Source organism: Gossypium raimondii, chromosome 9 (assembly GCF_025698545.1).
Source record: "Gossypium raimondii isolate GPD5lz chromosome 9, ASM2569854v1, whole genome shotgun sequence".
NCBI lineage: Eukaryota > Viridiplantae > Streptophyta > Magnoliopsida > Malvales > Malvaceae > Gossypium > Gossypium raimondii.
This window is the reverse complement of record NC_068573.1, coordinates 30,240,510-30,256,238: the sequence shown is the minus strand read 5'-3', so window position 1 is coordinate 30,256,238 and position 15,729 is coordinate 30,240,510. Positions and strand designations below refer to the sequence as shown.

The following is a 15,729-nucleotide window of genomic DNA, read 5'->3' as shown; positions in this document are numbered from 1 at the left end:
CCAGTCAATCAGATCGGCTAAATCGGAAATCGACCAAGGTATTGGTTCGGTAAAATAATTTGGACCATTTGAACCAAGAATTAGTATGAACTTACTGAATTGGGCTAAAAGAACCCGTCGAACCAGTTTTTAATAATTTTTTGCTTTTATGAAATTTTTTTGTAACGACCCGTTTTTAGTGAAATCGGAACAGTGATTTTTGGACCAAAAATTTGATGTCAAAAAATTTATTTTAATATTATTTTAATATCTACAGCATGATAATATTATAGTATAAAAATTTCGTTAAGAAATTTGACTATTTGCATGTTCAATTTGATGAAAAGGACTAAATCGCGTAATATGTAAAAGTCGTGTTCTATTAGCTAAAGGTATCAATTAGCTATAGAACTTTAAAGTGGAGGTCCTTATATGGTAATTAGACCATTAAATGAGTTAGTGGATGTGCATGGATTGGTAAATGTGAAATATCATGGTATAAATTGTGAATTAATGAGATGTATGGGCTGCTATGAATATATATGATAATCGGCTAAGCTTGGGTAGGGAGGAAATTACATAAATTTGATTTTACTAGCCTAGGGACTAAGTTGTAAAGAAATCAAAAGTATAGGGGCAAAATGGTAATTTTTCCAAAACATGATTTTTGGACTAAATTGACTAGAATGAAGTTTGAAATAGTTAAATTTGATTATATAGATCAAGAAAAGCAACATACAGATTTAGATCAGGGAAAAGTTAAAATGTTGGATTAATCGATCGTTTTTCTCCATACGAGTTAAGGTATGTTCGTATAAACTATACTATGTATATTGTTGATTAAATTGAATATTATTATATAAAATTTTATTGAAAATGAATCGATATATATATATATGTTATTATACGATTTAACTTATGAAACGAGGAAAATTCAACGACGTATGACGACCGTCGAGTCCCGTTTGAACCTTAGGAATATTTAGGATACAAATGACATGTCATTATGGGTTACCATGTTTTGGGTGCTGGTCTCGTACGTCCTACCAGTGGCTGAGTTTTCGGCCTGTGCTACGGTTACTTTACAGCTTGTGTGAGTAGCACCGTGTAGCTACATCTTGACTGACAGCTTGTGTGAGCAGACCTAGTTATGGCTCGAGAGACAGCATTGATACGAGATATGAGATTGTAGTGGTTTCAACCACGTGTTTGCATATAGTGTGCGAGATACCCGCGTATCCAATAGTTTTCCAAGTGATTCAACGGGCATAGTATTACTATGAGGTCATAGAGTTCGATACGAACTAGTACAGGTATGTACGCGAAATACGTGGAAATGGTATACATTTATGACATATGAATAGATGGCATGACTAACTTGGTTGATGATTATGTGTTAGGCTTTTGGGCCAAATTGAGTTGTGATATGCCTTGTTTTACTTACTTAAATTGTGGTTAAACGAGTATGAGAAGAATGAAGGATCGACAAATGCTTCTATTAGAATTACTATGAAAGTATGGAAAGGTATGAGTTATTAGATGATCAAAATATGCTCAGACACATGCTTGAAAATGTGAATGCACTTAAGTAGTGTGTACTTATGCTATGATGTTTTGAGATGATTGCTAGTTTATGTGATAATTAAAATTGAGAGGCTAATGTTGTTTAAGCTAAGGCAAAGATATGTTGGATTGATTAAAGTGGATTATGCTTATAAATTGAAGTGGTAAGCTTTATTTTTGAATTACGAACTTACTAAGCATTACATGCTTACTTTGTGTTAGTTTCTTTGTATACTTAAATATTGGAAACTCGTTCGGGTTGGAAGTTGGCGGAGATTTCATCACACTATCAATCGGCTATTTTGGTATTTGTGGTTTTATAATTTTGGTTATAATGGCATGTATAGGTCATTTTGGTTAATGATAGCATACATGTTTTGTTATGTTTGTATCCATCTGATTTGACTTGTATTTGAGGTATATTGTGTATGTATATATGTGTGTAAATAACATTATTATATGTGGTGTATGGTTGCCATGTAAATGCCTTGTTTGTGAATTGGTGTTTTGAGTATCAAATGGTTAATTTTGATAAGTGACATACATGTTAAGCTTTAGGCACAATGAGGCATATATGTATTTGACCATTTAGGTATGTTTAAGATGCATAGTTTACTTGATTATAAGTGGTCGATTGGGGTGCTTATGGGCATCATGTTGTTATGTGTGGATATTACATGTTATAAGCTTGATGTTGGTTGGTTTTGCATGCCTATTTATGTCATGGTTGTTGGAACGCTGGCACCCCTACGGCGCAATGGAAAAATAAAACACCTAGCGATCCTAACCATGGATCCATGTGTGAGGAACAAATCAGGGTGAAAAAGGGTTTCGAAATTACCGAGTAGTGATTCTGAGAAGACAACGATGCCTCGGCAATGAGTAATCTGATCTACTATCGAACCAAGCTGCAATATTTGATGACTCCGACCTCTACGTAATCCACCCAGTTGACTATGAACGGAAGGAATCCCCAAACAGTTTTGGAGATGACTTTGCTTTGACGGCTGCTAGACTCACCAAACAAAGAAAAACGAGATTTTATATCTTATTATTTTTTAGGGTTTCTCAAAATTAAATAAATATAATAATGTTTAAAAAACTGAAAATTATAATTACATTAATTATAATAAAGATTTCTGTAAACTATATTTATTTGTATACGAACCAAAATCATATTCTCATTATGTGTACAACAACCTTGTACATATAATGTGTTTGATATTTGATTGCCTAATTAAATTAATTATATAATTAATTTAATTCATGCGACAACCAAACACAATACCAATTATGTTTTATTCCGTTCATTTCAACTATAGGGTGTGACCCTGTAGGTTCTTGTAACGTTACCAGTAATGTTAGAACGATTCCAATGTTACAAACAATGAGTGGCACCTAGCAATGCATCATTGCTACCTAAGTCACAAGAAATCATGATTCGACATAACCTTTTTATGACTAACCTTTTCATGCACTAATCCTTAAGTCCTTTATCTCTGGATTGAACACAAGTCATGGAATAGTCACACTTGTATAGTCCATTCCATGTTTCTTTATATCTTAAGTAGACTATGATATACAAATAAGTATGATATCTCATATCAGCTTATTTGAGCATGTCCATGCATTTCTAGTCTCACTCAATCAAGTGGCCTAAGATATTACTCTCATTATGTAGGAGGGACTTATTCTATATCGATCAACCATGTCCATCTACATATATTGTGGTATATCCAACATCAGCCTTTATAGAACAACCAGTTACGGTGTACGTTTGACTGTATCAAAATATACAACTCATGATGTTGGGATTATGATGATCTCAAGTTTGAGGATTATATACATATTAATCACTATAAGTAATGTCGTGATAATTACATAATAATCCAATAAACATACTCATAACGGGCCAGTCCAATATGTTGTTCTCTAACACACATATTCATGCATCGATTCTGACACTCCATATCAATGACAACTCTTTATCATCAATTAACTACATGTTAGTCTTAATACATTATCGTTGTCCTATCCAACAATAAAACTTGACTAAGGACCTTTTAAGAATAATCATATTATTCTCAAGACATTATTATAAAACAATTTATTTATACACACAGAAAAGAAACTGAAATACTAATGGTAACACCTTATATTAATAAACATGATAAATCAAGTACGTTATTACAACCATCTCATGATTGATCTTTGGGCATACTCTAACAATAGTCATATGGAAATTGTTATGTTTAGGTTGGTACCAATTTGGGTGAGAAATATGGCTTGGAAAATGGTCTATTGTTGGTCCACATAGGCAGAGACACGGGGGTGTGTCTCAGCCGTGTGTGACATACGGCCAGGTGACATGGCTGTGTGTCCCCTGAAATTTCCTTAGAAAATAAGTCAGTTGCTTCACACGGCCTAACACACGGGCGTGTGGTTTTGCGACGCGGTACAAGTCAATATACCCTCCAATTTTCACACGACCTAGCACACGGCCTGGCACACGGGCGTGTGAGGCTATTTTGAAGGGTACACGGCCTGACATACGAGCATGTGGTCTGGCCGTGTGACCCAAGTCAGTGAGTTACAAGGGGTAGGACACGGGCTGGGACACGGCTGTATGTCTCCATTTCGAATGCCTACACGGCCTGAGACATGGGCGTGTCACACGGCCTGGCCACACAAGTGTGTGTTCCCTGCACTTTGAAAAATTTCAATGTTTTCCGAAAAATTTCTTGAGTACTCGGTTTAGTCCCGAACTATTTTTAATTCTATTTGGGGCCCTGAGAGCTTGTATTAGGGATTATATGAATGAGTTTGAATGTTGTTTGATTTGAATGAGAAATGAATATGACATGTGTGATTGTTTGATCTATAAGTCCAGTAATGCTCCATAACCTTATTCCGGCGTCGGATACGGGTTAGGGGTGTTACATTTTTAATGATTTATTTAATCTAACCATCCATATCGATGAATAAGTAATCTAACCAATTCAACTACCAATCCGATTTTGAAAATCTTGTTGAAAATTTTCGAGGTTCCATCATGACCAACAATGTTGGAATCAAATATCTAAAGAGAACATGCTTTGAAAAGTAAAAGAAAAGAGACACGACAAGCTATCCAAATGCTCTGAGCACAAAAGAAAAAGAGGAACTATTTCGGAGCACCGGGAAGGTGAAAGAGTCTGAGATTGCAAGGTCTATCATGAATGATGGTTCTAGCAGATAGTTGATGTCTTATAGATTATAAAGGGGAAGAACCCATACTAGAAAATGGTATAGATGAGGAATAAGGTGTAATACATATCACATTGTCTAATGAGGAACGAAAACTCATTTGTTGTCGGTGGATGATTGCCTCCAAACATGTGAACGTTTAGAGTAAAAATCGTGCAAATAAAAATATATCAAATCAGTGCTGCATCTACAAGCGAACATGTCAAATTGTAATATAGAAGTGTTATAACGGAACACTGATAAGTATTCCAATGATCGTACCCTAATGATTGTAGATTGGAGAAATTTATTATTAAATTAATTATAGAAAATTAGTAGTAATCTAATCAAGTCCTGAAATAGTAGTGTGAATCCAAATTAAAGTAATTAAATTAATTAACCTAAACTAAGCTAATGGAATTCCCTATTCCTAGTGTCGACAATGCGAGCTCTCGACCTATGATAGATTAAACCCCTAATCATCTAATTGAGTCATTAATTACCCTAAACTAAGTTGTTTACCACCCTCAGCTAAGAATACCATTTCGGTCTCATCTTCACTAAGTATTACTACCTAATTCACCCTTTCGGCCTCTTCCTAGGCATATAGATACCCTCTCGGTCTCACCGCTTGGCACAAGTTATACTCAATAGGCTACCCACCTCTTGGTCTTACTGTCTCGATATTCTATTAGGGGCGTCACTTCCTAATATACTAAATACTCTTGAATAAACACCTAACTTTAGATAAATAATTACTTAATTGATTAATCGGTTCCATAAACGAAACATGCTAGATATAAATAAAGCACATAATTTATTCTAGTATTCATATAAATATTAGTTGATTAGACTAACGAAATATAAATAAAAGAATAAAAGAGAGATAAATAAATTGCTCATTAATAAATATAAGCGCAATTTCAGAGCAATCTCTGCTCGCAATCATCTTTACATCGGAACAAGAAGAATTTCGACTACACGAACATAAAAATAAACTAAAACTAAAAACCAAAGAAAAATTGCATCTCTCTGTCGACTCCCTCTCTAATGGGGTTATAAGGGTGTTTATATAGGAAAACATTTGGGTTTTAGGTGCCTAAAATATCCTTGATACTTTGAGTACAAGTAAGAAATAAAATCTAAGAAAATCTGCTAAGATATGGCTGCTGATGTCATCACTGCATCATGATGTTGTCTAAGTTGTGCTGCAACATAGGAGGCTGTATCACGACACACACACGCCCCTGTGTTGCAACACTCACTGTTTCGTCCCAAGCTTTCATTTTTTTGCTTCGGAGTTCTGTGTCGCAACACAGCATGTCTGTGTTGTGACACAACTATCGTTCTCTACATTCTTAGGCTTGAAATGGCACCCTGCACACTCAAATAACCCATTAGTCATCTCTGAGGCTCGAGTTAGCCTAACGGGTAATCAAAACACTTAAAACATGCGTAAAAATGCTTATTTTGCTATAAATCAATCTTAAGCTATGAAAATTGAAAATGTAATAAATAAATATAAAATGGCTAGAAAATAAACTTGTTAAGTGTCAAAATGTACTTAAATTGCCACTACGATTTGTGACAGATTAAATATCCCCACACATAAATCGTTGCTTGTCCTCAGGCGGCCTAGACATTATGGCCAAATCTCGAAGATCACATTGGCCAGGATGATGGCCCAGGAAATTATTTAACTATTTTCTCTTGACAAACATCATTATTTAAAATCATCATTTTGATTTGCTTAAGAAAAGCCAAGTAGTGTTTATAAATTTTATTTTCAAAAGAAATTGTCAAAACCAATTATCTTTAGAAAATTTCAAGTTTTGAATGTTTATAGAAAACATCATATTTCAAAGGAAATGTCGTAGTGGAAAAGAACTAAATCTCACTTGTCGATTGAAATCAAAACTTTGACATGTCTTGTAAAATCAATCATTGGGTTTAGTTTGTCATTAGGTTGAAAAATCTAGTTTTTTTCTTACCATATCTTTAAACCATCTTAAAATTTAGTTTAAAAACCAATCATGCAAAATGACAAAAAATCCAAAATAATGTCCTGTGTCACAGTCTACGAAAAATAAACAGGCATTCCCAAAATACCGAAACATATAATTTATCAATTAATTCAAATAGATATCTGAGAGCACCTTTATAAGCTGAACTCATGTCCTAAGCTCGATTATTATCTAAAAACTCAGAACTAAAAGGGGCTAGCTTTTAAAGCCCAGTGTGGGTCTATTTGCATAACAACAGGAATTAAAACAATATCTCAATAGTATAATAGATCACATATACATAAATATACAATCACAGAATCGCATTTATCAGTATGCATAGTGATGATGTCAGTGCAATGCTTTTTCAAAAACAGTGCAGATTTTCAGAAAACATTTCCTACCCATCTCCACTACACACCATAATGAGTTCCCCAAAACTCGTTCATCCAATAACACACCAATAATGTAGTCAAGCCACTAGATAATGCAGTCAAACTTCCAGATACAAAATATTGTGGTCAAGCCATTAGATAATGCAAATAGTGTGGTTAAAACCACTAGAATGTGTAGGTTATTAAGCTGCCAGAATTTTCCTCCGTACAACCCCATGTATGTGATATGGCATACATAACATAATTTCAATAGATATGCTTTACATGCGATTTAGAATCAGTATAGTGACATGTTTAACATGAGAATAAGAATTAGTAATAATTGCATGCTTAACATATGAATCAAAATATCAAAAAAAAAAAACGGCATGCTTATTTTCATGCATATCCAATAACGCCATAAGTCACGATACATGAGTGTCAGGAAAATCATATAACATCACATTTAATAGATAATCGCATAAACGCATTCTTATTATCACAGATCTGAAAGTCTAGAAATCTTCATTTTTAACAAATTTTTAATCTGTGTGAATACAATATGTATTCACCCATTTTCGCGTTACATAATTCCTTAAATAAATATTTAATATTATCTTATTTATTTAATTAACAACAATTTCACACAATTTAAGATAAATAAATCCCCACACCTGATTTTGCGAATTTCGATGGTATTAACTCCTTATCCAATTCTAAGGGAGGGGGTCAATCCTTGAATCCCTAGTTTTTGACAAAATTTTGTATCATATCAGAATAATGATATTTTGATGAATATCTCTCATTTAAATGATTAAGTAAAATACTTACTTAATCGGCTGCCCAAAATGCATGCTTCTAAAATATGGAGTATAGATCCGGGATTTACGAATGTCACTTCACGAATGCACAATAAAACTTAATGTTAGAATCGTCTTCATTAAGAATAAAATTAAAAGAATTTATTGTGATTCGAGGATCTTCAATACTTACACAATATCGAGAGTAAGAAGGCTTAATGATTCTTATGACAATTTGTTTTAAGAGAAGGGTACTCTATTAACAAATAAAATAAAGATGAAGACTTATAAATATTATCGATAAATCTTTTCAAAAAAATCAGAATATAATGTTTGTACATATGGAAAAAAATTACGAGATAGAGGAGGAGAAGAGGATGAAAAACAGAGAAGGAATGTGAAGGATGATAGCAGTGGTGCGACAGTAACTGCAGCAATGGAGGTTCAACGGTGGTGGTGAGATGGTGGTTTGGTTGGCTAATAGTGGTGGAAGAGTGGAAGAAATATGAAGAAAAAGGGTGGTTTAGGTGGTGAAATGGAAGAAAAATGAGAGAAAGTAGAGGGGTAAAGAGGAGAGACAGTAAAAAGTGAGGAGGAGAGTAAAATGAACAAAAAATAAAAGTGTTTCATGTGTTTAGGTGCATTGAACGGTTAAGGTATGGTAAAGGAGGTAAAATGGTATGTTGAGGGGACAATGACAAGGAAAGGGATCATGAGAGTGAAAATGGGGCTATTGAGGGAAAGTTGACTATGTAAACAAGGGAAGAATCTTCCCAAGCATGGCAACAATGGGTTGGATGGCAAGGGGGTTGACCAACCTTTTTTTAAATGTCAAAATTTCTATAAAAAATGTAAGAGGAATTGAACTAAAGATCTCTAAGAACTTAATTAGGCATTTAACAACTTGAATACTCAATTACTTATTTATGAATTAACAAATTAATAAATAAAAATAGGGGGTGTGACAAAGTAAGAAAAATAAATGTTTAGAAACAAGAAAAATTTAATAACAATGGCTGCATGAGGCTTTGAAGGACAGAAATGACGGGGAAAAGAAGAGAAAGTTGTTTTGGGCATTTTGGCTAGGGCTCATCATGACGAGGCCCTTGTATTTTCATTATCTCTTCGTGATGTGGAGGTTTCTCATCATGATGTCGTGAATTTTCTCGTCACAATGTCACTGTTTATTTCGGCCTTCCCCGTGTGCGTAATTTCACTTCTCGATTCGTTAGTTTTCCCCCTTCACGAGCTCAGCCACCACGGTGTAGAATACGTAAAATCATTTAAATTAGGATTTTAAATAAAAAATAAAAATTGTCAAATTACAATTAAAATTTAAAATAAAAACAAATTTAAACGAGAAGCTCTTTTTCAAATTTGGGACGATTCGTATCGCCATCGAAGAAGAACTACCAACTGGTTCTCGACACTTCCATCGTTTGTTCCACTTTCGATGTATCTGAACCAACAACTTCGATCAATTCCACTAATTTTGCCTTATTCTTTTACAGGCACAACATCTATATTATGAGCCACTTGGTGTTGAATCTGAGCCTACCCCAAATTGTTTTTTTGGGTATTATTACCTTAATACACTTCACCTCCATATTGCATGAGGTTCTATTAACCCGAGCTTACTCTTCATCATCAAATGAGAATGAGACAAACTCGTTGGTCTCTTCAGTTGGAACTTCATTGGTTTTGGCCAGAAAGTGTATCGGCTCATATACACTTTCATTCAGAATCTGGTTAAGCTCCATGTTAATGGTTAGATCTACTTCTACATCTACATCTACCACTATGTCTATCTCTATGTTAATTGGATCGAAGATGCCTTCAATTATATTCAACGTCTCCCCGTGGTCTTAGGTTCCAAACTCTTGCTAACTATTATCAACTAATTCGGAGTGATTGACGATAAATTGGTGGTCCTCTGGATCGAAGTTAGAAACATTATACACTACCACTTCTAATGGAGTTATCGCTTCGTTTCTTTGTTGGAACATTTTCAATAAATATATAGTGTTCCACTAGTTGTAAATAGAAAGTTATATTACTTGGTCATTAACCAAGAATTGTCACTATTCATAGTGATGAGTTATGTCTCTTGTTATTGAAAGTTATGTTGTTTGATTATTAACAAAGAGACATAATTATTCAAGTGAATATCTAATTATGTTTATTTCTAAAAGATGTGACTATCCATTTGGATAGTTATGTCTCTATGAAAAGACATGAGACATCTTATAAATAGGAGTGAAATTTCATTTGTGTGACACGCAAAAAAACATAGAAACTTTTGTTTCTTTTGATCCTCCTTCATCTTCTATTATTATTAGATTTTCAATAGAGAATTATTGCAAATATTTTTTTTATAGGAATTAATATTCTTGCTATATTTCGCTCAATGCACAATGGATTGTTTTCATTAGTGTAAAACGTAGACAGTCATTAGGTTTCATTGTATCAACGAGGTTCATTTGTCAGCAACTCTTTAGTACACCAAAATATAGGTAGGGGGACGAATAAAACCTTAAATAAAATGATATCGATATACGCATTGAAGCCTTCATTAGTTCCTTATAAATTTATTTTTATTCCCACAAAAAACAAACATATTAAAACTATATATGCTTAATATGTTTAAAACTATAATTAATATATTAAAACTATATAAGACAAAAAACATAATTAACCATAATATTAAGTAAGTGATAGTTAATATGCTTAGAATTTTATTCAAATAATAACTTTATTTTACATCAATAAAATTAACGTAACTTTTATTTATTTTAAAAAAAGTAACCGTAAATTATAATTGTAATTATCACAACACTTTTCCTATATTTTATGATTAGAGTTTTATTCAAGTAATAACTCTATTTTAATTTAGAATTTTTTAAATTAAAATTGTAATTTAAATTCTACTTATTTTTAAATGCGTAAACTTAATAAAATATTATAATTAAGATTAAATGTGAATTTAATAATATGATAGAAAATAAAATGTATTCTCATCAAACTTTTGCTTTTAAAAATAGGCTTAATGATAAATTTGGCTATTAATGTATGTATGTTTCATCAAAATGACCCTAATTGTATTTTTGAGCCTTTTCCGCCATCAACCTTTGTTCTTTTTTCAATATTCTTTTCTAATAGATTTAATGAATAAATTTAAGGTTTCAGCTTTTTCTTTTCTTTTCTTTCCTAAGTTTGTTTATTGAGAAGTTTTTTACCGAGTTAATTTTTTAGATAATTACATTTATTTTCTTTAAATTAATAGTTTTTAAAATAAATTAAATTAAATTAAATTAAATTATTTATTTATTTTATTATTTTTCTTATTGAGTTATCTAATTAATAAATTATATCTCATTAAAATATTTCACATATAAAATTCCACATCATCCCCATTAACTTTTATAATGGTACTTTTATTAAATCATTAAAAAAACAGATTGAAAAATAGAACAAAGGTTGATAGTAAAAAGACTCAAAAATAAAATTAGGGCCATTTTGACAAAACATGCAAACGTTAGTGGCCAAATTTTTATTAAGCCTTAAAAATATTATATTATGTTATAAATTATAGATATAAATTATAGAAAATTAAAAAAATTATTAAGAAAAAATAATAATACTGATTTATTTGTAAAAAAATGTTAAAAATATATTTAAAAAACAATAAAAATACATAACAAATCAACTTCATTTGTTAAAATTTGTTAGACTATAATCCCATAAATAAACCAAACCAATCCATTCGTCCTTCATGCCAGCAAATTCGGAGGGTAATTTCAACTTAGAACGACTGAAACGGCATCGTTTACATAAGAAAACTCTGGTAAACCAGGACTAGATTAAGAGATTCCTTGTTACCGGGGAAAAATCCAATTAGCATTGCTTTCGTGTTGGCTTCGAATTAAATCCCTAAAAAGTTTCCTTCTCGCTTGAAAAATCTGTCCTCTCTATTTAAACTCAAATTGGAACAAACCCTTTTTCTAATTATCTCTATCAATCAATTGGGTTCTTGTTTTTAATTGAAACCCTAATTTCTTAAAGCCTCCATTGGTTTTTTTTTTGGGTATTTTTTTTCGCCCTTTTCTGTTTTGTCTAATTTAGAAAAAAAAAGGGTTGAATTTTTCATTGATGTTTCGATGTTTTGAAATTCGCAGTGGATAATCAAGGATCAAATTTAGCAATGGCGAAAAGTTCCTTTAAGCTTGAACATCCTTTGGGTTAGTTTCATTGATCCTCTTCTCTTTTTCATGAATTTTTGTTTAACATTCTGCTTCATTGAATTAATTTTTGATTTGGGCATTCTTTAAATTTTGTTTAAATATACTTTGTGTTTTGATTTATTAGTGAGGCTTAGTCAGATTCTGCTAAATCTCGGGTGCAATTGGGCATTCTTTGTCCAATGTGTGAGATGTTGAATCATTATATTGATAGTCCTAAATCACCTTGATTAAGCTGTTGCAAATTTTGAAATGAGCAAAACATGATGATGAATAGAAGTTTGCTTGTATTCTATGTTCTGCTGCAGTCTTCTTTGGTTTGCTTTTCTAGGTTATTCCTTTCATTGCTGGTAATGAAATTTGATTGGAAATATTGGTATTTGATTCTTTATTTCTCTCAACATTGCTTAGCAATGGATTTTTTTAAGGTTAAAATATGCTGTTATTCCCTTTACTTGTATTAAGTTTGAATTTAATCCCTGTACTTTAAAAGTTAAAAATTCAATCCTCCTACTTTTTCAATTTAAAAATTCTAGTCCCACCGTTATTGTCATTGGTAGTTTCTGTCAAAATTTGTCAATTTAACATGTTTATTTTCTGTCAATCATATGAGGACACCCTAATAAAAATTCCCTTGAAAATTTTTGACAAAAAATGCTTACAATTTTAATGACTGGACTGGGATCTTTAAATAAAAGAAGTAGGGCTTAATTTTTAAATACAAGTACTATATCTCAAATTTTGTCAAAGCACAGGGACTAACAACTTATTACATACATTGTTTAGGCTAATGTACTAAAATAACCCTTGAACTAGTACACTTTTTCATGTGAGCTCTTATGTTTTTATTTTTTTAAAAAAGAAACTAAATAAGCTCCTATACTTTTTTTATTCATGAAAGTGTTGAATTTAACTAAAAGTAAAAAGGAAAAAGGAATTTCAAGCTAAATTGCTAATCTGGCAGAATGAAATAATAAAATTTTGTTGATTTGGTCAAAATCATTAAAAAAAATTGCTTCCTTTTGTTTCAGTTTGAGGCTTCACAATTTTATTGATTATAGAAGATTGAATCTAAATATCTATCTATGTGATTAAAACTAGTTTAACCTATTAAAATTAAAAAAAACCAAGATTCAATATTGACAGCTGAATATCTCATGAACAGTAGTTGTAACTTGGTATTTGGGTTTCTCCAAAAGAGTTTTACTTTTAGTAAGGGCTTACATGAATAAATATCAAAGTATAGGACTTATTTAGTTATACAAAACATAAGGGCTTATTTAAACAAAGTGTACTAGTTTAAGGCCTTCTTTAGTACATTAGCCTTTTAGCTCTATAATAGAAAAACAAAAATCGAATATTGATAACTTAATATCTCTAGAATATTGATTGTAACTTGGTATTGAGTTTCTCCGAAAGTATTTTTAGTTAAAACTAAGGGTTTACATGAATAAAAATAAAAGTTTAGGAGTTATTTAGTTACCAAAAAAAACATAAGAGCCTATTTGAACCAAGTGTACTAGTTTAAGTCTTTTTAGTATATTAGCTTTTTAGGGTTGTATTGTATAGGAATGGATGCTATAGTTGCAGCATCCTCATTTCCTTTGCTTGTCTTGCTGCCTTATTCTCCTATCCGATTAAGCTAATTAAAATTTTGTTTTACTTGTTTCCAATTCTCAGAAAGGAGGCAGGCTGAATCTGGTCGCATCAGGGAGAAGTATCCAGACAGAGTTCCTGTAAGGATATTTAAGCTGCTATCTTCCCTTTCTGCTGAATAATTTTCGTCCTGCATCACTCTTTTAATATTCTTCTATACTTGCAACCATGCAGGTTATCGTGGAGAAGGCTGAAAGGAGTGACATTCCTGACATTGATAAAAAGAAGTTAGTCACGTTTGACCATATTAAAGTTTAAAATTTCATTTGCTGTCACACTTTTTAGTTGTTTTTATCTTCCTGAGACTGTTATCTAATCTTTGCTATGCATCTAAAGGGTTAAACCACATGGAGGGTCCTTATAGGCTTAGGAGCAAATTAGTCATGCTATAGAAGTGAGCAATCTAGTCTTTGTACATTTAAGAAAATGGGTCGTAAATGCCGGTAGAGTAACATTACAAAATGCCAACTTGTATTTAAAGTGACGTGAAAGAAAATGAGCAGTTTATTCTGTTTGTCATGCTTTAAAAATGTTTAATTTTGATTTTTCTTTTCGCATTACTTTAAAACACAAGTTGGCAGTTTTTAACTCATTTGAAATTTTGTCTTTTTTGCTTGAAAGTTAAATGTACAAAGACTAAAGACTAATTCGGTCACCTTTATAGCAGAGACCCTGTCTATAATAGTACAAGGACCTTCTAGTAGTTTTAACTACTTGTAAAGTCTCCTGCTAAGTTGTGCAGGAAGGAAATCGATTCTAACGAAACATCGGTACAGCAATGCTTAACTATTCTTATTCAATCTGTTATTTGCCAAACTTTGTTTCTAGTGAATTGATGTTTTATGTCGTTTATTTGCCCAAGTTAATTTGGGGGGTTTGGAGAACTGAACAAGATATACGACTTGTTTGCCGGTGACTGTATCTGGTTTTTTAATACATATTCTTGTTTGATTATGGATTCAGGTATCTTGTTCCATCTGATTTGACTGTGGGGCAATTCGTTTATGTTGTACGCAAAAGGATTAAGCTTAGTGCGGAGAAAGCTATATTTGTTTTTGTGAAGAACACTCTCCCTCCTACTGGTTAGTGATAATATATTACTTTCAAGTGTCATAACATATTACAATTTTGTTGAGAGTGAGGTTGAATTTGGTTCTTTTATTTGGCTGCAGCTGCTTTGATGTCTGCAATTTATGAAGAAAACAAGGATGAAGATGGCTTTCTGTATATGACTTACAGTGGAGAGAACACATTTGGTTCCCCATAACTTCTTTAGCACTACGTTATTATATCTATGTAAATGGCTAAAAGGGAAAGGCGTAAATTCTCAATGGTTCCACTTAGGCTATGGTTTCTGTTCTTGACGATGAACTTGGAATTTTATTTTCTTAATGGAAGAAATTAACTTTATCAATGATTATTAAATTGTATTTTTATATTTTAGTTTAATGTTTTCGAGTACTTGGAATTATTTATATATAAGACTTGGTATGTATGTAAGTTCAGAAATACACATAAAACTACATTATACGAATAATGTTGCACAGAATGTTTTATGTTTTCCTACAACATTTACAGAAGAATCAAATGACATGAGAAAATTAGCCATTGAAATCGATAAAAAATTAGCAATAACAGAGAGGGCTTATGCAGAATGATAACACCAGCACCAGTATACATTTGAAGCAGGAAATTATTATCCAATCATGGTATCTACTTGTATCTTTAGGGTCAATAACCATGGATAACGCTTCTCCAACTAAGTCCACAGTTTGCACGCAGAGAAGACAAAACCAAACAAGTTGGCTTTGTCTTCTTATGGCAGATGATTAGTATATTAGAGCGTATGGTCAAAGGTCACGGAACCAGAACTATTTGCCAGGTAACCTAA

General features: G+C 32.2%; 1 protein-coding gene across 1 annotated transcript; it reads left to right on the top strand.

Annotated features, from left to right (window-relative positions):
• The first annotated feature begins 11,824 nt into the window (after positions 1-11,824).
• Positions 11,825-15,252, top strand: LOC105798930 (autophagy-related protein 8C). Its single transcript, XM_012629190.2, has 6 exons — positions 11,825-12,028; positions 12,120-12,182; positions 13,863-13,918; positions 14,013-14,065; positions 14,802-14,920; positions 15,011-15,252. The coding sequence occupies exons 2-6, from the start codon at positions 12,146-12,148 to the stop codon at positions 15,103-15,105; spliced, it is 360 nt and encodes a 119-aa protein (XP_012484644.1). The 5' UTR covers positions 11,825-12,028; positions 12,120-12,145; the 3' UTR covers positions 15,106-15,252.
• Positions 15,253-15,729: the final 477 nt, after the last annotated feature.